Source organism: Podarcis filfolensis, assembly GCF_964270895.1.
Source record: "Podarcis filfolensis genome assembly, chromosome: 6".
In the NCBI taxonomy this organism is placed as follows: Eukaryota; Metazoa; Chordata; class Lepidosauria; order Squamata; family Lacertidae; genus Podarcis; species Podarcis filfolensis.
In genome coordinates, this window is record NC_139609.1 from 951,399 (window position 1) to 975,772 (window position 24,374).

A 24,374-nucleotide genomic window follows, 5' to 3' on the forward strand; every position below is an offset into this window, starting at 1 on the left:
TGTAATGCAGGAATAGGCAGCTGTCCCAGACGGGGATCGAACCTGCAACCTTGGCGCCGTCAGCACCACACACTAACCAACTGAGCTATCCAATCACATTTCCAAAGTTGGGAATTATTCTTCATCAGCCTCTGCAAATGCTCCAGAAGAGTACAAAAAGTCAAATCTTATTTAGAACAGGATGAAGTGAAAACTGCCTTTGAGACTACAACTAAGAAATTACCATAGATGTAAGATTTCTGCATGTGCCAGGATCTCTTTTGATGGAAGTCACAAAAACCAGCCCCTTTCCCAAATAAAAATACCCCTCGCCTTCTGTGTTAAAATATTTTATATACTTCAACAAATCTTTCTTACACTAACAAGGCCTATTGTCCAAAAAAGTGCCAACAGGGAGAAGCAGATGCCTCCAAGCAAAGGGAACCCGGAGCTCAGCAGTGAAGGCAGAGCAGGAAGTTGGGGGGGGAGGGGAAGGAGCAGAGGCAAGCATGGAGAGGACGCAGTGCTGTGCAAGAGGAACGCTGCCCCCCCGCCCCCCGCCAGAGCAGTCATCTTGAGAAGTGCAGGCATAGGTTGACTTGCTATTCTTTTGGATGGTGGAACCATTCGCCTGGCCTCCTTCCATAAGGCTGAGACTGTAGGGGCAAAGAGAAGGGAGGTCTGGTCAAACTAGCTGGCTCTTCCAGATGGGAAAGGGGGGCTGCTGCAGTCCCCTTTCAGGTCCACTAAGGGGACAACCAGGTCATAAAGTATCTGCCACCTACTTTGGCTACTTGCCTTGGAAGACATTAGCTATGCCCAGTGTGGTATTCTGAGTCACAGAAGAGACCAAGAAGGTGCATGGAGCCTGAGAACACCAGGCCCCTCTTCATCTCATGAAGCATGTTGGCGTAAAACCTTAAATAACACATTTTCAGCTCAAAATGGGCCTCTGGGAAATGGGGAAAGGTTTCGGGAAAACCTCTTAGCCTTTCTTGTGCTGCAACGTTTCCCTCCCACTTCTGCCAGAAACCATTTTGAAACTTCTTTTCCCTTTCTCTTTTTCTCACACAACCATATTGTTCAGTTTCCGTGAGTCTGCTGGTTCATGGAAGCTGCTTTGTGTCAGGGAGAGAGCAGGACTATAAAACAATTTGAGCAAGAGCTGGCCAAACTGCTTCTTGATATTTCTGCCTGTGCTTTCTCCGCCCTGAGAGAAGTCCTAGGTGGAGATGGGTTGGAGAAGGCTAATCTGAAGCAAAGACTCTGTGGCCAGAAGGGCATTTGCTTCCCTCGCCAAAAGCTGAGCTGCCTTCTCTGGACTTCCCCACATGACAACTCAGCCCACATCAAGCGGCTTCCCTTCAGGGACTGCTTTTAGAGCCCAGGATTTTGGCTTACCAGGAAAATCCCTGCTCCTGGCCATTCTGCTCTCCCCTAGACTGGTCTCCGGGCATACTTCCTGCGGTTCTTGTCATCCACTTGCTCTATGTACCAGGTTCCTGGGAAGAGGTCATCCTTGGACCCGTGTGGGGTGTGGCCCACTGCAGAAGGACAAAGCAAGAAGGGGGGGTAGGAAGGCAGAGGGAGGGACCAGGACAATATGATGGGGGGGGGGGTTGTCACCCACAAGACAGGCTGTGAACACTGGCTCTTCCTTCCACTGTGTGCACTTGGTGATCGGAGGTGGCTTAGGTCTTCAGGAGATAAGATGTTGGGGAAGGCTACTTTAGAAAACGATTACTCCCTTTCAAGCCTCCTAGAGAGAGACCCATTTATTCCCCAGAGCAATGGCAAATCTGTGTGCTGTGTTGAAGTGCCTTTAGAAACTCCACAGAAAAAAGAAAGTCCTTTTGCTCCAGAGGGTGCCTTGGGGCTGCTTTTCTAACTGCATTTCCAAGAGCTGAACCTGATTTTATATTTCCCACTCCCCATAAAGAAACGTAACTTAATGAACATCATTGAAAACGCTCTCACCAGAAATGCAGAGCTCAAGTGGTTTTTGCAGGAGACATTACTAAGCAAGCAACTGGAGTTTAGCTTTCTCCCTTCAAATCTTTCCTGCCAAAGCCAGTTTACCTTGTGACAATGTCTTTCCAGGTCCTAAGGTAAAGCTTATTGCACCAGGAGCTAAAGCTGCTCACATGCTCACCCAAGTGATGAGTGTCCTCTCTGAGTTTCATGATCTCAGAAAACTTCTCTGGGGGAACACATTTCCGGGAGTCCAACCGAGTCTCCAGATCTGAAAGACTGGATACCAGTTTTTCCAGAGGGGAGCCTGGAAGAGAGAGGGCACACAGTTTCCCATGAGAAATCCTGCTGCTTCCAGGGACCCCAGCAACCCCAGATGTCATGGGTGCAGTAACATTTCCCCAACAAGGCAATGATTTTGGAGCAAACGATGAATTAACTGGCCTGGTTAGTTACTGTGCTGAAATGAGCCAAAAAACGGTGAAATGTGCATTTGGGAGGCTGCAAGAAGAGCTTCTGGGTGTAAGAGGAATGGCCCCATGCAGCGTCAGCACTGGGCACCATTGGGCAAACCCCAGGACCCCAGCAGGACCCACCAATGCAGACACAAGACTGTTCTGGGGTCCTGGTTCCTTTTATATTTTCCCTTCTCCAGGGTTCAAAGGAGCACTGGGCACCAGCATTTTCATTCCTCCAGTGCCCCAGCAATGTAGAGCGCAAGTAACTTTTGCAGGCAGCACAAACTCAGGATCCTCTAGGAGTTCAAAAAGTTTGAGAAGAGGAAAGGGAGCTCTACATCAAGAAGGCACTCACCTGGAGCAGAATTCTGGGTCACCTTCAGGGAGAACATGCTGGCTGCCAGTCCTGAGCCATAGGAGAAGACCCCAATTCTAGAGCCAGCCAGCTGCTGGGCAGAGAACCTGCCGGGATTGAGACCAGAAATGTCAGAAAGGAAAAGAATCATACAATCATAGAGTTGGAAGAGACCACAAGGGCCATCGAGTCCAACCCCCTGCCAAGCAGGAAACACCATCAGAGCACTCCTGACATATGGTTGTCAAGCCTCTGCTTAAAGACCTCCAAAGAAGGAGACTCCACCACACTCCTTGCCAGCAAATTCCACTGTCGAACAGCTCTTACTGTCAGGAAGTTCTTCCTAATGTTTAGGTGGAATCTTCTTTCTTGTAGTTTGGATCCATTGCTCCGTGTCCGCTTCTCTGGAGCAGCAGAAAACAACCTTTCTCCCTCCTCTATGTGACATCCTTTTATATATTTGAACATGGCTATCATATCACCCCTTAACCTCCTCTTCTCCAGGCTAAACATGCCCAGCTCCCTTAGCCGTTCCTCATAAGGCATCATTTCCAGGCCTTTGACCATTTTGGTTGCCCTCCTCTGGACACGTTCCAGTTTGTCAGTGTCCTTCTTGAACTGTGGTGCCCAGAACTGGACACAGTACTCCAGGTGAGGTCAGACCAGAGCAAAATACAGTGGCACTATTACTTCCCTTGATCTAGATGCTCTATTCCTATTGATGCAGCCGAGAATTGCATTGGCTTTTTTAGCTGCCGCGTCACACTGTTGGCTCATGTCAAGTTTGTGGTCAACCAAGACTCCTAGATCCTTTTCACATGTACTGCTCTCAAGCCAGGTGTCACCCATCTTGTATTTGTGCCTCTCATTTTTTTTGCCCAAGTGCAATACTTTACATTTCTCCCTGTTAAAATTCATCTTGTTTGTTTTGGCCCAGTTCTCTAATCTGTCAAGGTCGTTTTGAAGTGTGATCCTGTCCTCTGGGGTGTTAGCCACCCCTCCCAGTTTGGTGTCATCTGCAAATTTGATCAGGATGCCCTTGAGTCCATCATCCAAGTCGTTGATAAAGATGTTGAATAAGACCGGGCCCAAGACAGAACCTGTGGCACCCCTCTAGTCACTCTTCTCCAGGATGAAGAGGAACCATTGATGAGCACCCTTTGGGTTCGGTCAGTCAGCCAGTTACAAATCCACTTAGTGGTAGCATAGTCAAGACCGCATTATACCAGCTTCTTTACAAGAATATCATGGGGCACCTTGTCAAATGCCTTGCTGAAATCAAGGTAGGCTACATCCACTGCGTTCCCTTCATCTACCAGGCTTGTAATTCTGTCAAAAAACAAGATCAGGTTAGTCTGACATGACTTATTTTTCATAAATCCATGCTGACTATTGGTGATCACAGCATTCCTTTCTAGATGATCACAGACTGTTTGCTTAATGATCTGCTCCAGAATCTTCCCTGGTATTGATGTCAGACTGACTGGGCGGTAATTATTTGCGTTCTCTCTTTTCCCCTTTTTGAAAATAGGGACAACATTTGCCCTCCTCCAGTCTGCCGGGACTTCGCCTGTTCTCCAGGGATTCTCAAAGATGACTGCCAGTGGTTCTGAGATCACATCTGCCAGTTCTTTTAATACTCTTGGATGCAGTTCATCTGGCCCTGGAGACTTGAATACATCTAAACTAGCCAAGTATTCTTGTACTATCTCCTTAGTTATTCTGGGCTGTGTTTCCTCTGCTGAATCATTTGCTCCAAATTCTTCAGGTCGGGCATTGTTTTCTTTATCGGAGAAGACTGAGGCAAAGAAGGCATTGAGGAGTTCAGCCCTTTCTGTGTCCCCTGTTTGCATTTCACCATCTTCTCCTCTGAGTGACCCCACTGTTTCTTTGTTCTTCCTTTTGCTACGAACATACCCATAAAAGCCTTTTTTGTTGCTTTTAACCTCTCTAGCAAGCCTGAGTTCATTCTGTGCTTTAGCTTTTCTGACTTTGTGTCTACACGTGCTGGCTATTTGTTTGAATTCCTCTTTGGTGGTTTCCCCCCTTTTCCATTTTTTGTACACATCCTTTTTTAATCTTAACTCAGTTAAAAGTTCTTTAGATAGCCACCCTGGCTTCTTTAGGCACCTTCCATGTTTCTGTCTCATTGGTATTGCCTGAAGTTGTGCTTTTACTATCTCCCTCTTAACAAGCTCCCAGCCATCATGAACTCCCTTTCCTTTTAGTATTACTGTCCATGGGATCTCACCCAGCACTTCCCTAAGTTTTATGAAGTCGGCTTTCTTAAAGTCAAGAAATAGAGTCCTAGTATGCTTGGCTGCTCCTTTCCGCTGTATAGTAAACTTCAGAAGAGCATGATCACTCGCGCCTAATGATCCTTCCACTTCTACCCCACTAACCAGGTCATCAACATTGGTTAGGACCAGATCTAAAATGGCTGTTCTTCTTGTTGCTTCTCCCACTTTCTGGACAATGAAGTTGTCTGCAAGGCCAGTGAGGAATCTGTTTGACCTTATGCTCTTGGCTGAGTTTGACATCCAACAAATATCCGGGTAATTGAAGTCCCCCATTACTACTATCTCCCTTCCTTTTGCATGCTTGGCCATCTGTTCCAGGAAGGCATCATCTATGTCCTCCGTTTGGCTTGGGGATCTATAGTAAACTCCCACAATGAGGTCACTGTTATTCTTCTCTCCCTTAATTTTGACCCAAATGCTCTCACTTTGGCTTTGAGGTTCTAAATCTTGGATCTCTTCACAGGTATACACATCCCTGACATATAACGCCACTCCTCCTCCTTTCTTGTCTGGTCTGTTTCTCTGAAATAGATTGTATCCCTCCATTATTACATTCCAATCGTGGGACTTATCCCACCAGGTTTCAGTGATGCCTATTATGTCATATTTAGTTTGCTGTACCAAGAGCTCAAGCTCATCTTGTTTATTTCCCATGCTTTGCGCATTAGTGTACAGACATTGAAGTCCATTAATCATTCCCCCGTGTCTCTTATTTAAGGATTTTTTCCTCTCACCACTAGGTCTGCGTGCTGTTTGCTCCATTCGGTCTATGACATTTGGATGATCATCTTCATCAATTGATAGACTCCTACCTTCAGGAGCACTGTCTCCCTCCCCCACATTAGTCAGTTTAAAGCCCTCCTGATGAGGTTTCTGAGATTTTTGGCAAAAACATTCCTTCCAACCGTTGTGAGGTGCAGCCCATCGCTTGCCAGAAGTCCATCTTCAAGAAACTGCAGTCCGTGATCTAAGAATCCAAACCGTTCCTGTTTACACCATTTGCGAAGCCAGCTGTTCACTTCCACTATTTTCCCCTCTCTCCCTGGGCCACGTCGTTCAACTGGGAGGACAGATGAGATGACAATTTGTGCATTTAATTGCTTCAATTTCCTGCCCAGAGCCTCGTAGTCTCTTTTGATCTTCTGGAGGCTATTGCTTGCAGTGTCATTGGTTCCCACATGAACCAAGAGGAAGGGGTATTTGTCAGTGGGTTTTATGATTCCTTGCAGTCGTTCAGTTACATCTTGGATCTTAGCCCTGGGGAGACAGCACACTTCCCGAGACATCTTGTCAGGCCCACAGATCACTGCTTCTGTTCCCCTCAGTAGGGAATCCCCTATCACCACTACACGCCTCCTCTTAGGTTTGGTCGGGGTTCTTCCGTGAGCTGTCCGTTCCACGGTCGCCTGCACATTCCCTGAGGACTGACTTTGCTGCTCGTCTTCATATACCTGATCGACTGTAATGAGGGAGAGATCCTCAAATGGAGTCTGTTCTTCGTCTTCCATGCTAGGGGAGAGGACCTCAAAGCAATTGTGTATTTCTAAACAATCAGAGCGAACCCTGGGCCTCCTACTTCTTTGAGTCACGTTTCTCCATATATCTGGCTCCTGTGTTGGTGAACTAGCCTCCTTCTCAGGGGAGTCCCCTGTCTCCTCCTTGGTGGAGACGGTGTGCTCTGTTGCTTCCAAGAAGAGCTCCAGCTCTCTAATTCTTTGGGGCGTAGCTACACGTTCCTCCAGTTGCTGGACTTTGTCTTTTAAGAGAGCAATCAACATGCAATTGCTGCAGGTAAAGCTGCCTGCAACCTTTGGCAAGATGGCAAACATTGCGCAGGAACCGCAGACGACTGCAGCTGTTCCCTCACCCTCCATCTTGAGAACGTGTCGTTGGGGGTGGCTACAGCGGTCCTCCATCATAAGAAGCGTGAAGACAGGACAAATAACTTCCCCCCCAAAAAACCTAGGTCTCCCCCAACAAACGTTTGAGACTAGCTCCCCTAAATCTAAAAGATGGATCAAACTGCGTGCGCCGCTAGGCGCGCGCCGCTGCCCTGCAAGCTCTGATAAGCTCCTCCCACAGCTAATCACCTGCCTCAACAGAAACCCTGCCCCCTCTGACCTTTGCACAGGGAGAGCAGCTAATCAGCCACAAAGAAACACACACGCGAGAAAACCCTTTTTAGGGAAAGTTTCCTTTCTTCCCCAGAAATCACACCAGGCAAGGGCAAACATTGACGCCCCTGCAAAAATCATTACCTTGCAAACACTTTTCCAGATGATTGCAGTTTTGGGGTGAGGTGCAATCACATACTTGCAAATTCAGCTGCCACAATTCAAGCTGATTTTGTGTTCTTCCACAACAAGCCCATTCCACACCCACCCACACCCAAACTGGCCTATTTGTGATAAGGCAAGTGATGAGAAAATGCACAGGGAAGTGCAACATTGTATAACCCTGCAAACGAATCAGGATGAATGTTCAAATAACCAGGCTGCCTTGAGGCAACCTTCCTGGCTCATCCTGGTTTGCGGGGAATGGCAGGGATAGTGTGACAGAGGACGTGATGGAAACATGTTTTGGAAGGTTGTGTTGCAGTGTACAGCAGACGGGCAAGATGTCCAGCCGGTGGCAGGGGGTCAGCAACTTCCGTTGCTCCTTGGTGCTACTGTCAGAGATTTCTACACAGCCACAGTCTCCTCTCCCTGGCAGGCCAAAAGCAGCCCAAGAGCTGGAGAGAGGCTGGGAGGCCAGATCCAGCTGCCGATGAGCCACCCCAGGTTTAAAGTTTTAAAATGCCACCTTCTGCTTGAAAGCTCAAAAGGCAGCTAGCAACTGTCACAGGTTAAAACCAACAAATGCGGTACTATGCAAAACCCCCAAAATATAATGAGCAGAAACAGGAAATATTTTCATGGGTATGTGAATATAAAAGTAGGGCTGCAAGGGAGTGGGGGCCACAACTTCAGCCCTTATTTAGCAGAATTAATCACCTTGGCTAAGAGGATTTTTAATCATCAGAGAATCATGGCTTTACCCATACCAAGAATCCTGGGAATTGTACTTTACAAGGCGTGAAATACAGCTCCCAAAGAGTCTTTAAATGCATGGTGTGTTTGCAGCCCTTGCTTTCTGACCAAACCTTATGAAACACGACTATTTTTTGCCATTTCTGTGTCCTCTTCACCTGCCCTGGATTTGGAGTGGGAAGAATCCATTATTGGAAAGAGCAGGGGAGGCGTGGAAGGAAAGAGCAGGGGTGACTTACTGGGCCAGGAGAGATGCGAGGCAGCCATACACTGAGGGAGTGTACATGTTTCCATTGCGAGCAGAGAGGAAGAGAGAGGGCTGTGTCTTCTGGCGGAACAGCTCCTGGCTGGCCTTCTGGAAAGCTCTGTCCACCTCCTTGCTGGAGTAGGTTTCTTCCAACTTCACGTTACTAAAAGGGAAGGTGGGCAGTCAGTCCTGGCCCCAACTGTGGAATACCCTTTTCTCGGGGGGGGGGGGGGTGAGGCCAGGGAATGTGCTCTCATACACAGAGGCACGGGGGTGCACTGAGCTTTCTCTGCTTGGCTTAATTTCCATGAGCACATTTTAATAAATTAACATTTTAAAAGAGCCTAAAACTTTCTCCATAGAGGTAGAGGTGGCAGGTTCAGTTAAATTCAAAGCTGGCAGAGAAATAAACATTTTCTGGAGTTGTCCTCCTAGCCTTGCTGGAGGCGGAAGCCTTTCTTGCTCCCCCCGCTCCGATCAGGCTCAAAGTACTTTGCTGAGAAAGACCCCACTGCATAAAAGACATAAAGCATTTTTTAAAAATCACTTGACTTTCAGTTGCTTCAGAGGTTTGCTCAGGTTAATTGTTAGTTTTACAGGATTAATTATTAATACTGGGTTTTGCCTTTTGATCCGTTTTCAATCTTTGAGAAAAGTAATTTATAAATATCTAAACAAATAAAACAGATAAATAAGCTTTCCCAAAGAATATAATTTTTTTCTATTGGCAAATATGAAGGAATTGAGGATGTAATAGGTGCACTGAAGGCTTTGCTGCTGGCCAATGGGTGGCTTCGCATGGGAAGATCAGCAAAAGACAAGACTCTGCCTCAGCAGCCGGCAGGTGAGTTTGACAATGGGTGAATACAAGCTAATGGAGATAAAGGAACTTCAGGTGAATTTCAAGTCAGGGATGAGAGCTAAGGGTTATCATCTCTAAAAGAAAAGAATGCCAGCCCCGTCTAAGTCCCAAGGCAGGTGTGAGCAGATGATTTGCAAGGTCTCCTTTGTTTTCCTGGAAGTGCAAGGTCAGCCAACCAGAGGCAGGTGCAAAAGACGGAGGGAGGAGGGGCAGGGGAGACCAGATCCAGACACCACACCCTCTCTCAGAGGACAGAGCCATTGATCTACCATGCGGCATACGCAAGTCCTGTACATCTGAGTTACTTCAGATAAGAAAGCCTAATCATTTTAATGGAAAGAGGGGCTTTCATTTTTACATTGGAGCTAGTCCACTGTAGATCATGCAAGGATCTAGATCTAGATCCATCTTCTGCCCATCCCTGTCCTGAAGAACTTCTAAGAACAAGCTTGCCCCCTGTCCCACTATCTTCTCCAGTTCTTGAGTGATGTCTTTAAAAAAGGTAAAGGTAAAGGACCCCTGACAGTTAAGTCCAGTCGCGAACGAATCTGGGGTTGCGGCACTCATCTTGCTTCACTGGCCAAGGGAGCCAACACAGTTTTTCTGGGTCATGTGGCCAGCATGACTAAGCCGCTTCTGGTGAACCAGAGCAGTGCACGGAAATCTCATTTACCTTCCTACCGGAGCAGTACCTATTTATCTACTTGTATTTTGACGTGCTTTCAAACTGCTAGGTTGGCAGGAGCAGGGACCGAGCAACGGGAGCTCACCCCATCACTGGGATTTGAACCGCCGACCTTTTGATCGGCAAGTCCTAGGCTCTGTGGTTTAGACCACAGTGCCACCCGCGTCCCATACAAAGCCACTAATAAAGGAAGCTACACTCCACTGACCTGAAGTCCTTCAGCCCCTTGTAGACCCCACACTCGACATCAGGGTTGCGGGAGGCCAGGAAGTCGTTCAGCAACACCCGCGCCAGAGACTTCTGCACCAGCTTGCAGAAAGGTGTGTGGAAGATCATGAACTGGAAGTCTTCGAGGGTGCACTGCTTGGAGATCCCAGCTGCCTCAGGAGTAGAAGAAAGCATCAGAGAGATGGAGCCCCCCCCACAACTGCACCCAGGAAATGAGACGTGCAGTGGAGACACACCACCTGCTCAGCCCTAGCATGCAAGATGTTACCCCCCCCAAAAAAAATAGCAAGCACAGGTGCCTGCTTTTCACTCCCACCCCCAACTTCAGTTAGGATTCTCCTGATCTGCTGATAATGTGGGGGGGGGGGGGTAGGTAATCCAACATAAAATTGGTGGTGGTGGTGGGGTTATGTTAACCACCCTGAGATTATTCATCTTTGGATGAAGGGCAGAATACACATTTGATAAATTATCACCATAACCAAATTGCAAATTACCCAACTGTGGAGGTAAGGAAGCATTTCTGGATGTTCTGGGGACCTTTTGCTTTGGGGTTGTTTTTTTTAAAGGGAGGGGATGTTTTCCTGGGGGCCACAACCACCTTTTCCCTCACCCCCTACTTCTGTGGGCAAAGTACTCCTCAGTGGCTGTGGGGGGACACTAGGTGTGACACACAGCTCTCCCCCCAATCCACTCTTTTGTGCATGTTCATGTGTATTGGAAAACTCACAATGGACCTTAGGTTTCTGGAGCTCAGGGAGGGTGGGGGACACCCAACCTCAATGTGAACAGAGCTTCCCACTTGTGTAGATAGGAAAGACGGAGCCAAAAGGGGCCCCACCACCAGGTGGGGCGGGGTTTCTCCCTCAGCATCCTGGCTGCTGGCTTACTGAGAGGGAGGCTGGGAGGTTGGCATGGTGCAAGCACCCTGGCAGGACCAGCGTGAGGGCTTTACCAGTGCATTTGAGGCACACCGACCTCCTTGCCGCCTGGCCCCCTCCCGCTTCCGGTAAGCAACAGCAACCTAAGTAGAGCAGCTCCTCCCCAGCCAGCAAAGCCCTTCTGGACAAGGTTCAACCAAAAGCAGTCGGGTGCAAATGAAAGTGCGAAGAAGCATGCATGGACAATTGAGATTGGCGTGGTCCATGTGCACATTCATGCTCTGGTGTGCCCACAGCCTGGAAGGAAGGCACGGCTGGATGATGGACTCAAGGGCATTCTGATCAAATTTGCAGATGACACCAAACTGGGAGGGGTGGCTAACACCACAGAGGACAGGATCACACTTCAAAACGACCTTGACAGATTAGAGAACTGGGCCAAAACAAACAAGATGAATTTTAACAGGGAGAAATGTAAAGTATTGCACTTGGGCAAAAAAAAATGAGAGGCACAAATACAAGATGGGTGACACCTGGCTTGAGAGCAGTACATGTGAAAAGGATCTAGGAGTCTTGGTTGACCACAAACTTGACATGAGCCAACAGTGTGACGCGGCAGCTAAAAAAGCCAATGCAATTCTGGGCTGCATCAATAGGAGTATAGCATCTAGATCAAGGGAAGTAATAGTGCCACTATATTCTGCTCTGGTCAGACCTCACCTGGAGTACTGTGTCCAGTTCTGGGCACCACAGTTCAAGAAGGACACTGACAAACTGGAACGTGTCCAGAGGAGGGCAACCAAAATGGTCAAAGGCCTGGAAACGATGCCTTATGAGGAACGGCTAAGGGAGCTGGGCATGTTTAGCCTGGAGAAGAGGAGGTTAAGGGGTGATATGATAGCCATGTTCAAATATATAAAAGGATGTCACATAGAGGAGGGAGAAAGGTTGTTTTCTGCTGCTCCAGAGAAGCGGACACGGAGCAATGGATCCAAACTACAAGAAAGAAGATTCCACCTAAACATTAGGAAGAACTTCCTGACAGTAAGAGCTGTTCGACAGTGGAATTTGCTGGCAAGGAGTGTGGTGGAGTCTCCTTCTTTGGAGGTCTTTAAGCAGAGGCTTGACAACCATATGTCAGGAGTGCTCTGATGGTGTTTCCTGCTTGGCAGGGGGTTGGACTCGATGGCCCTTGTGGTCTCTTCCAACTCTATGATTCTATGATTCTATGATTCTATCACTGACCGTTCTCCCAGCCACACTGACCTTTCTGCCACTGGCTCTCGATCTTCTTGCGATATGTGGCATAGCACCGATCCAAGGCTCGAAAGTAGCACTGGATGGAGAGCTGCCCATCCACCACAGGATACTCTGAAGCCAAGTCTGGCTTATAGAAGTCATAGACATGTTCCATGTGGGTCCCACGAAGACCTTGGCAGGAAAAAGTTACAGGTGAGCTTGCGTGGTGCAGCAATAATTCTGCTAGCACATTTGAAAGATAAGCAGGGTCCGGCATGGCTCCAGATTGGATGGGAGACCACATGGTGAGATTCCTGCACTGCAGGGGGTTGGACTAGATGATTCTTGGGTGTACCTTCCAACTCAACTATTCTATGACACCCCAGTATTAGCAATGGCAACAAAGGGAATAATCCTCCAGTTATTAACCATTGCACTTGAGGTAAAACCCACAGATACCCCTAATAACTTTTTCTTAGTCTGACTGGTGCATTTTCTGCTTGACACGCTTGGTTTATGCTTCCAAGCTATGCATCTTTCTCCCAGGTTCTATTTTAGTGGCATCACCTTGTCTAGGAGCAAAGATGCAAAAGGAGAGAGAGAATCTACGGGGGGAGTACAAAAGATGCTAAAGCAAAATTCCACCCTGAGCCAACACTAGTGTTGCCCAGACACTGATGCCTATGTCCAAAATAAAAGAACCTGGCTAGCTCTCTCCCTATCTTTTCTTTTTTAACTCAGGGAGCTCCGAATCTCTGGCAGCTACTCTAAGAGCTACCAGGCATAAGGGCCTATTCTCCTCCCTGAAAAGCTTGCCTGCCCCTCTGGGTGCAGAAAAGGAGGAGCAGGCCCCCCGCGCATTTGCAGCTTTCCATATGAATTCCTGAAAACTGTGAGAGAGAGGATGCATTTGACTATTTTGGCAGAGATGTGCTGCTTTCCCACCAGCAAGAGCTCCATGAATCTCCAGCCAGCACACCACAATGGACTCATTCATGCAGGCTTAATCTGTTTGCATAGAGGGGCTTATGAAGCCTGACAGAAGTCCATCTTTGACTGCCCTGGTTCTCTTCTACATTTGCACTCAAGCAAATCCACACAAATGTCCCACTTGTTCTGTGCTGCATGGATGTAGTCAGAATTTTCTTCGAGGGGGGCAGGCTTTATGTTGGGGGGAAGAACCCAGTTATCTGTGATGCAATTGGTCAGTTAAGCATTTTTATTTATTTTCTTGGGGCGGCAGCTGCCCCCCTTGCACCCCTCTGGCTATGCCCACGTCCAGTGGGCCTGTTGGGACACAGGCAGTGTGAATGTGTCAGCCACCCAGTCTGCCCTCTTGCAGCAGGAGGGGGGATGTTGCATGCTCCCCCCCCATCCCGTCCTCCCTTTTTATTTTTATTTTAATGGCATGGTTTCAACTGTGACCATAGCACCCGCTTCAGCCAATGCAGAAAAATCTAATGGATGGCTGGTTGGTTTATGGATAAAATCCCTTGCTATGCAAAGCAAGCTTTTTAGACATGGCCGCGTTTGGATACTCACCTCTCTCTAAGGCCAGGGGAGCATCTGGTCCAACCAGCATAGCTACGGCTCCAGCACCACCAGTTGGCCGCGCATTCCCAGTGGCATAAACAGCAATATCGCCACAAACCACCAAGGCATAGCGTCCTGGCATGGGAAGAGCATCACCAAAGTGTCAGGGCTGATGACGAGGAAGGCAGGAAAAGCTCTTCCTGGTCTGCGTCATCATAAAAATGTATCAGTGTTTCACTTGCAGGTGTGAGCTGCAATATAGTAACAGCTACTTCTGAATCTCTGTCTGTCTGTCTGTCTGTCTGGCACTTCACACAGTCAGAGCAGGGGGGAAAGACAAATCCCTCCCCCCACCAGCTTACAGCATAACTATGACAATAGTGAGTGAAGAGAAATACTTAAAAAGAAGCAAAAGAATGGCAGCACCTTACAACTGAAATAACAAGCACACACACACTGTTCATAGGCAATCCCATGTAAAGATCTCACACATCTAGTTTGGCCCTGAGGACTGAAAAAAAAAATGGCTGGCAGAGACCATGCCTGATACTACAAAGCAAAGGTACGATATGAAAAAGGAGAGCCTTCAGTCCTTATTAACCTACTCATACTCTCCCAAAATGCTTTAACTATTTTTCCAATAAAATGCACAGCAAAACAGGTATTCTTGTTTTCTGCTAAGCCAAAAACACACAGGTTTCTAGGTATAAGAATTTTGCAAGTAGCAATGATGAAATGGTGAACCCACGATCTCTCTCCTTAGGCCTGTTAGGCATGGAACAACCCCCAGAAAAGAATTATTCTGGACTTGAGGAAAGCACAGCTGTCTTCCCAACAGCCAGAGGCTTCCAAGGATCTTCTGAGTGGAGCACAAAGACAATGGACTTCCCCTCTTGCTTGTCCCCAGAATCTGGCATTCAGAAGCACCTCTGAACATAAGAAAAACCTGCTGCAGTGGCGGACGTTGGGGTCTCCTAAACTTCAGTGCCTGCCTCTCATGCTCTATTCCTCTAAACCATAGTTGCAGCATCCCCCGCAAAGCTGAGGTTCCGTGCCCAGTGGGACCAAACTGGTTGCATCCCCCTAGATCCGCCTCTGGCCACCTTGCCCAGCCTCCTCTTCTCACAGGGGCCGCCCCGATGCCTGTGGGAAACCAGGGAGCAGAACTAGAGCACAAGAGCAGCCCTCTCCCTCCCAGGGTCTCCAACAACATGTCAGTGATGACAGTGAATTTGTGGTGGATTTATACTGGACCACCCATCGTTCTGCTTTATTTGTCGCTCTGCGATGCTTCCCAAAACATTGCTGCCTCATTGCCACCTGGAGGGGGCACTCTAGCACAACAGAGCAACAAAGGACAGGCAAAAGAAACAAACAAAGCCTAGAACTTTTGTGGCATGAAAAGTTTGAGGGCTTCATCATGACATTATGGGACTTGTACCAGTTGGAGACAAAGCAGGAAGACCACCCAACAAATATTTTGCAGGCGCAAACAGTATCAGGAGTAGGATTGCGTATAACCGCCCCAAGACCACCTCAAGCATAAACAATATGAGAACATTGCTGTTTCCTTTTTGTAAACTACTTTGAGGTTGGTTTCCTTTTACTACCAAGCGGTATATAAATTTTAATAAACACATGATCATAAATGCACAGTAAAGAGGGCTGAAGGCACAGATGGCAGCCCGTTCCACATGTTCACGATGCCTTGTGTCTTCACTTTTGCCTGTCCTTTTGCCTTCCTGCATCTTCTGCCAGTCAATGGACCAGCAGATGGGCAGAATCATGCAGGAAGAGCCTCAATCAGTGGAAATGTATGACTAAGGAAGGGGGACCAGACTATGGCCTTGGAGGTCTTTCTTGGGTGGGGGCCTGCCCCACTTGACCCAACAAGGAGCCTCCTTTGATCATAGGTTTACAGCAGTGGCTGCTTTATTTTCTAATAAAATCCCTAAAACTGGTCTTTTCCATTGCTATGGAAAACTGAGCTTCTCACCATGGTCCCTATCAGTTCACATCCTGTCTAGGGATCTCTATTGTGTTAACATTGCCCAACTCTGCTGCATTAAATCAGTTATCAGTCCATAAAGGGACCTGTTCCATTTCCTCTAAGTTTACTCAGAAACCTTTCAGGAGGAACTTCGTCAAAAGCTGAGCATGGGAGCGCGAGGACACATCTCCTCCCATATCTGCAAGGACTGAGAAAATTTGGTCCATTGTAACTATGATTAAGCTAACTTATTGTAGATACATACACTCTCAAAGTATAATTCTTTCCTTACAACCTGAAAGGCAGGACTTCTCTTTGCAGAAACCATAATAATAATCCTACTATATGCTTGCAAAGTTTATACAGATAATTGCCTGGCTCTCTCAGCTCTCTATCTCTCTTTAAATGGTTTTCCTTCCAAATCTCTGGTCAGGAGACGTATTTTTGTTAGAAGACCTATGACTCATATGTGAGAATGAACCACTCGGCTTGAACAATCTGCAACTCTCACTCAGCTGTCTCTGGGAAGACTCTGCAATATGGAGGAGAAGGGTTGTGTCTCTGCACAGTTGGCATTCAGAGGCAAACACTTCTTGCTTTGTTCCTTTCCCGTATGCTTGTGACAGAACTTAGCAACTAGATTCTTCTGTACTGCTAGAAACAATGGCCTTGTGTCTCCTTGAGGTTTGTCTAGCAAATAATTTTTTTTTAGACAGGGAGCAGTTTTAACCTCTTTACTCCCATAATACAGGGGTGAGGATCTAGCAGGTGGGCCACCTGATGGGAGGGCATACCTGTCATCAGGTGTAGGGTGGGCGTGGCTTGGCCAAAATAGCCTTGCAGGCCAAATGGTGGACTAATTAGCCTGATGGGCTGGAAGCCCCCCATCCCGGCTGTAACAGGTGTTTCTCTAGCTCTTTTTCTCCCCCCCCCCCGGCTAGCTCCCCCCTGGTCCGCTTCGCTCCTTGTGTCCCTCAGAAAGACTCTGGGAACTGTGGTGCCGCAAGAGAATCTATAGAGTCTACATGGCACCCACCAAATTCCTTCTCCTCCAGGAGCACAAAAGTGAACCGCCACAAGCTTTCTTTAACGTGAGGAGAATGGGCAGCCCCAATGTCTCCTGATGGCAGAAGTATAAAACTGCAAAATGCTACCTGTGATGGGATGTTGAGCTACTTGTGCGTAAAGTTACTGATCCCTCAGTGTTTGGCTAAGTCCACAAACCACTGTCTGTAACGGAGCCCCATAAACATGGCTCCGTCAGTCGCTGGCAGAATCCGACAGTGGGCGTTTACGGAATTTCTTCCAGCATAAAAGCTCCTTAACGGAAACACGTCTTCTGGACTCTCTACGTGACAATTTCCGGCGAGGAGTGGGCGTCCCTATAGGAGGTCCCGAAACCTCCTCGCTGTTCTCGCTGGAATTGTCTCTGAGTCCTCCTTCCGACTCACTATCCCTTGGAACTGCCTCTCTCCCCCTGCTGGTTCCCTCATCAGCTGACAAGTCTCTGCCAGCCTCTGTGAGTCTCTTCCTCTCCAGTTCTCCCGATGGCAGTTCCCTGACACTACCCTATAGCAAAAAATGGGACAAAACCTGCCTGGGAGAGTCACTTAAGCAGCATGCCTTCTCTACAAAAAGCTCCAGGAATAGGAAGTATCATTTGCTGAGTGGCGCCAAGAAACGTCACAAAATGTTTTACTCACAGCAACTTCTGAAAATTCCAAAGGAGGGAAATTTGAGGGTGATTCCCACACAGTCCAGCCTCCTAAACATTTCCAAACTGTCTCCTGGTGTGAGACCTCAGGCAAGTGTTTGTGGCCCCGAGGCTTCAAGTTACACCACCTGTTATTCTGAGACCGGCTGTGCCTTACATCCATGCCTTAGAGATGGGGTGTAGGCAGGCATGGAAGGATATATGACTGGGCCAAGTCGGCCCTGTGGACGTGCCTGGATGCTTGTTTTTGGAGAGGACACCTTCCAGGTGGGGGTCTGAGGGGGTGCCACTGAGACCACCATCACTTACCATCCCAGGAGCTGGACTCAATCCAGTCAGCTGCGTTGAAGAGGGAGGCTGTTCCTCCATAGCAGGCATTGGTGGTGTCGATGCCTTCAACATCTGTGTTTCCTGAATCTTCAAAGAGCTGCATCAGAACAGTTTTGACAGCTTTGGATTTGTCAATGATGGTCTCTGTGCCAACCTCTAGTCGGCCGATGGACTCCCAGGGCAGGCGGCTTCGCTCTACCAGACGCTGCACGACTGTCAGGCACAAGGAGTTGATGTCCTCGTGGGCTGCACAGAAGCCCATCTGCTTCTGCCCCAGGCCCACAGTGTATTTTCCAGCCTCCACCCCATCATACTTCTCCAGCTCAACCTGATCCACATACTGGGAAGGGAAGTACACCTCCAGAGCAAGGATGCCCACATCATTGGGCCAGGAGGAGGAGGAGGAGGGATTTGCCTGGTGGTGCACAGAGCCTGTGGAGAAACTGCAAGGCAAGCAGAGAGGAGAGTTTCCTTACTGTCTACAAAGGAAGAGGATCTCTGGCCGCTCAGACAAGATGCATATAACCAAACAGATTTCCCCATGGCATTGCTTTCCTCAGAACTGTCTCCATGGTGGATCATCACAAAGCAGCTGCACTGCTGCTGCAGAGGTTCAAAAGGGATACTTGGCCAGGGGGTCAGATTTAAGCCCTGGGCCCCGAACAGTGCATCTCCTGAAGTTTACTATACAGCGGAAAGGAGCAGCCAAGCATACTAGGGCTCAATTTCTTGACTTTAAGAAAGCCGACTTCATAAAACTTAGGGAAGTGCTGGGTGAGATCCCATGGACAGTAATACTAAAAGGAAAGGGAGTTCATGATGGCTGGGAGATTGTTAAGAGGGAGATAGTAAAAGCACAACTTCAAGCAATACCAATGAGACGGAAACATGGAAGGTGCCTAAAGAAGCCAGGGTGGCTATCTAAAGAACTTTTAACTGAGTTAAGATTAAAAAAGGATGTGTACAAAAAATGGAAAAGGGGGGAAACCACCAAAGAGGAATTCAAACAAATAGCCAGCACGTGTAGACACAAAGTCAGAAAAGCTAAAGCACAGAATGAACTCAGGCTTGCTAGAGAGGTTAAAAGCAACAAAAAAGGCTTTTATGGGTATGTTCGTAGCAAAAGGAAGAACAAAGAAACAGTGGGGTCACTCAGAGGAGAAGATGGTGAAATGCAAACAGGGGACACAGAAAGGGCTGAACTCCTCAATGCCGTCTTTGCCTCAGTCTTCTCCGATAAAGAAAACAATGCCCGACCTGAAGAATTTGGAGCAAATGATTCAGCAGAGGAAACACAGCCCAGAATAACTAAGGAGATAGTACAAGAATACTCGGCTAGTTTAGATGTATTCAAGTCTCCAGGGCCAGATGAACTGCATCCAAGAGTATTAAAGGAACTGGCAGATGTGATCTCAGAACCACTGGCAGTCATCTTTGAGAATTCCTGGAGAACAGGCGAAGTCCCGGCAGACTGGAGGAGGGCAAATGTTGTCCCTATTTTCAAAAAGGGGAAAAGAGAGGACCCAAATAATTACTGCCCAGTCAGTCTGACATCAATACCAGGGAAGGTTCTGGAGCAGATCATTAAGCAAACAGTCTGTGAGCACCTAAAAAGGAATGCTGTGGTCACCAATAGTCAGCATGGATTTCTGAAAAATAAGTCATGTCAGACTAACCTGATCTCGTTTTTTGACAGAATTACAAGCCTGGTAGATGAAGGGAACGCAGTGGATGTAGCCTACCTTGATTTCAGCAAGGCATTTGACAAGGTGCCCCATGATATTCTTGTAAAGAAGCTGGTAAAATGCGGTCTTGACTATGTTACCACTCAGTGGATTTGTAACTGGCTGACTGACTGAACCCAAAGGGTGCTCATCAATGGTTCCTCTTCATCCTGGAGAAGAGTGACTAGTGGGGTGCCACAGGGTTCTGTCTTGGGCCCGGTCTTATTCAACATCTTTATCAACGACTTGGATGATGGACTCAAGGGCATCCTGATCAAATTTGCAGATGACACCAAACTGGGAGGGGTGGCTAACACCCCAGAGGACAGGATTACACTTCAAAACGACCTTGACAGATTAGAGAACTGGGCCAAAACAAACAAGATGAATTTTAACAGGGAGAAATGTAAAGTATTGCACTTGGGCAAAAAAAATGAGAGGCGCAAATACAAGATGGGTGACACCTGGCTTGAGAGCAGTACATGTGAAAAGGATCTAGGAGTCTTGGTTGACCACAAACTTGACATGAGCCAACAGTGTGACGCGGCAGCTAAAAAAGCCAATGCAATTCTGGGCTGCATCAATAGGAGTATAGCATCTAGATCAAGGGAAGTAATAGTGCCACTGTATTCTGCTCTGGTCAGACCTCACCTGGAGTACTGTGTCCAGTTCTGGGCACCACAGTTCAAGAAGGACACTGACAAACTGGAACGTGTCCAGAGGAGGGCAACCAAAATGGTCAAAGGCCTGGAAACGATGCCTTATGAGGAACGGCTAAGGGAGCTGGGCATGTTTAGCCTGGAGAAGAGGAGGTTAAGGGGTGATATGATAGCCATGTTCAAATATATAAAAGGATGTCACATAGAGGAGGGAGAAAGGTTGTTTTCTGCTGCTCCAGAGGAGCGGACACGGAGCAATGGATCCAAACTACAAGAAAGAAGATTCCACCTAAACATTAGGAAGAACTTCCTGACAGTAAGAGCTGTTCGACAGTGGAATTTGCTGGCAAGGAGTGTGGTGGAGTCTCCTTCTTTGGAGGTCTTTAAGCAGAGGCTTGACAACCATATGTCAGGAGTGCTCTGATGGTGTTTCCTGCTTGGCAGGGGGTTGGACTCGATGGCCCTTGTGGTCTCTTCCAACTCTATGATTCTATGATTCCTTCCGACTGAGCTCCCTCCTCAGCTTTGCTTACAATTGCATCCTAGTGAGCAGTGCTTCTCAAACTTTTTTCTCTGGGCCACACTTTCAGAATAAAAATTTGCTCATGCCACACCATTTTTTTTTAATTGATAAGAAAGAAAAGCATTGGAAAACAAAAAGAAACAACTCCTACCAGTGCTTGATTTATAACACAGATCACAACTATTTTATCATATGATCATGGGGCAGCCAGAAAGCATCAAACAATGCAGCTACATAAGAATGTGGATCGTTCCCAAAATGGATTGTTCTTCAATCTTCTGGTCCCCCTTGCCCTCCTCTCCTGCCACACCCTCTGAAAACCAATGCTAGGGAGAGCCTCTAACATCCTGCTCCTAGGTGACGTATCAGAAGACCTTCTCCCTGGCGAGCCAGCTCTGGAACTCTTTCTGCTGTGAAATTTAGACACCAGCTCAAAACATTTTGGTTAAATGTGTTCATCATTCTTCAAAACTTCCAGCATTTCTATTTTTATGTTTTATTGTACCGTTCTTCTGAGAAAGGCTCTTGAAGGATTCTCTGTCTTTCCAAAGGCAGGTAAAAACCTTTGAGAAGTTCTGAGAAGCAGCATCTCTGTTTTTTGCTTCTGTATTATTTCCTGCTTTGTTGTTGCTGCTATTGTTTTTATTATGTACATCCCACTTTTCCTCCAAGGAGCTCAAGGTGATGCGGATGGTTCTTCCCCCGCCCATTTTATTAGAACAACCACCTTGTGAGGTGACGGGTTGAGAGTGACTGGCCTAAGGTCACCCAGGGGTTGGGATTTGAACCCTGATCTCCCAGGCCCTAGTCCAACGGTCTAACCACTGCACCACACTGGCTTTCATTCTTCTTTCTGTGACGAGTGCATTGTGCAATTTTTATTGCTGTTGTTTTTACTTTATAAACTACTGGTTTTTTTTCCAGAAATATTTTAAGATTTAAAAAATGAGATGTGACCTTCTGCCCCACCCCCACTTTGAGGGATGGCTTTGAGCTGTGATGCCCCTTAACATTGTCACCTCTGCTGCAACTTGGACCCGGGTGCCGTCTGATAAACATTCTTGGTTCCTTTGCCTCCTCATGGACCTCCTTACCATCCCATATCCTAACCCTAAGATCAAGAGATTCCTGTGTTATAATCTCACCCTGCACACTGACTCTTATCAGGAGGTTAATGTTTAATTGAAAGGTCTTTGATTAAGCTGATGCAAGGTCAACATTTCTGGACACAGCTCGAGTTCAGGTCCAAAGGGCAAATGTATTTTTTCAAACTAGATTTGTATTCTTGCCCTTTAACAAAACCCACTCTCAATTCATTTTTTGAAAGATCCACCCCGTTTTTGTGCCATATTGGTTCATCCTGCTCTTGGTTTTATCATAGGAAACTGATCTAAGAAATTTGTCCAGGTTTTAATGTGTTTTATTAATTTTTTGAACTTTTTTGGTAGCTAATTTGAGTTTATTTTATAAAGAAAAGGAGGGCATAATAAATTTAATGATCAGTCAAACAAAAAAGCAAACATGTTCTCCGGTTCCTCTGCTAGTGGCTCCATTTTGTCAATCCACTTTCCCCCATCACTCAGTGCCTGGTCTAAGGTCAGTTTGGATGCAGAACGTTTTCTCCCTTAAGGGATTTGTGTGCAGGAAGGAATACAGGATCACAATGTTGTGAAGGAAGCCCAAGTCCATCTATGGATTCTGCAGTCAGGATCTCTGAGCAGGAGCAGTAGGAACTTTGTCTCCTACTTGTGGATTCTGCCTGCAAAACACTTCTGTGAAAATGTTTGCTGGATACAGGCTATTGGTGCAGCTAAAATATGGGAAATGCAGCCAGAAATCAATATTCCTGTTTTTGTCATGTAGAAAGATTTTCATGAGTGCTTTCATGAGGCACCCCTTGAGCTATTGGTTCCTTTGTACTGGCAGCCTCCAGGTATGAAAATCCACAAATACTCTCCCAAAAGCTGGAAAGGAACTGGTGGTAATTGTTTTGGAAGGTGTGACATAAAAAACACACAAAAAACTGGTGTGGTTGTTGTACGGAAAAGGACTTTTCAGAATGGCCTGTTTTCCATTTTCAAGTAGGATGCAGGTGAGTCTAGAGAAAATGTAAACCTGCTGCCCTTTGTTAACTCCTGCATTCCTTAGAGCATCATCATTTTGTCAAAGCCTTCTAGGCAGATCATTTATATATTTCAAAACTTGTGCGAAATGTCCTGTTTACACAGACTGAGGCTGTCAACGCTGCCCCCTCCCCCCTCCGGCCTCCTTACCTGTTTTGCTGCACCATTGCTGGCAAATGGACTCGCCCAGGGGGCCTTTGCAATGTCCATTTCATCGGCCAGCAGCGCTTTGCATTGCTGAAAAGCCGGAACATTTTCACAGGCTGGCTGGAGAGTCAAGCTAAGCTGGGGAGTGAATTCCTCGCAAACCCCACTGGCTTTTAAAGCGATTCCCTGAGCCCCCACAGCAAAGCCCAACTAAGTCCCTCCCCACCCTTATCAAAGAAGCCAGTGGGATGTACTTCACTATTTCCCAACTAAAGGTCATAGCACACTGACGGATCTAACAGGCTTGAACACCGTTTTTTGCAGCATTAGTCCTGGGGATTCCTTACTTTGAAGACACCAGTCATCTCTAAGCCCTGAGCCTTGCTACCCTCAGGGGTTCCCTTCCCAAGGAAGAGCCCTTCTGCTTCTTCCTCTCCCTTTCCACCCTCTGCAAGAGACAAAATGCTCACTTTCTATACGGTGTTTTCGCCAGCTAGGCAAATAGCACTAAGACAGAGGTATTTAGATCAAGAAAATGCCCGGGAGGAAAGGATTCACAAAAGTCTCCTCTGCTAGCCCCTCACATAATGCAAGAACCGAAGAAACGCCTGGCAGACAGATCAGGCCAATGGCCCACCTGGTCCAGCATCTCGTTCTCACCGTGGCTGAACAAATGCACATAGGAATCCCGCAAGCAAGAGCTCTTTCCCACCTGTGGCTTTTATTTCTTAAATTACTATACCGCCCTTCATCCGAGGGTCCCAGGGCAGTTTTCAATAGAGAACCATGAAAATAAATAAAAGAATAAATAATAAAATAAATAAATAAAATTTATTATTATTATAAAATAATAAATAATAAAATAAAAACAATAGCCCCACCCCCCCACCAGTTTAAAAGGCCAAAGGTTGATTAATCAACCAAAGGTTTCCAGCAACTGGGATTCAGAAGCCTGGCTGCCTCCAGCTGAGGAGGCAGAACAGAGTCACTGTGGCTGCTAGCCATCGACAGACATCGACAGCCCTCTCCTGCTCCTCCAAGACGGCGCCCCATCCTCTTTTAAAGCCATCGTGGCTGCGGATCATCACTGCCTCCTGTGGGAACGTGTTCCATCGTTTAACTATGTGCTGCATGGAGTCCTTTCTTTTATCTGTTTCTGCAATAGCAGTGCTTATGCTGGGGTTTCAGCCATGACTATGTTTGCAAAATAAAAATACTTTTCATTCAACTGCTGTCTCTAGCTTTAAAAATATAGGCGCCCTCTGACAATGGTTGCTTGTGGACGGCTAAAAGGCTGCTGGCTTGGCTAGGGCCCAGAGCCCCTCAAACCAAGGGAGGGGGCAGAAGAGGCTACTCTGCACAGCTGCCCCTTGGGATGTGGCTGGACTCTAGCTCCC

The 24,374-nt window shown here is 47.2% G+C and overlaps 1 protein-coding gene across 1 annotated transcript; it reads right to left on the reverse strand.

The window, feature by feature from the left end:
• Positions 1-313: 313 nt before the first annotated feature.
• HMGCS2 (3-hydroxy-3-methylglutaryl-CoA synthase 2) lies at positions 314-23,202 on the reverse strand. The gene is made up of 10 exons (XM_083621425.1): positions 22,981-23,202; positions 17,781-18,244; positions 13,777-13,902; positions 12,262-12,426; positions 10,095-10,263; positions 8,332-8,502; positions 2,764-2,870; positions 2,132-2,257; positions 1,381-1,523; positions 314-635 (listed from the first exon to the last, which is right to left on the reverse strand). Exons 1-9 carry the CDS (start codon positions 23,082-23,084, stop codon positions 1,417-1,419), a joined length of 1,539 nt encoding a protein of 512 aa, XP_083477551.1. The 5' UTR covers positions 23,085-23,202; the 3' UTR covers positions 314-635; positions 1,381-1,416.
• Positions 23,203-24,374: the final 1,172 nt, after the last annotated feature.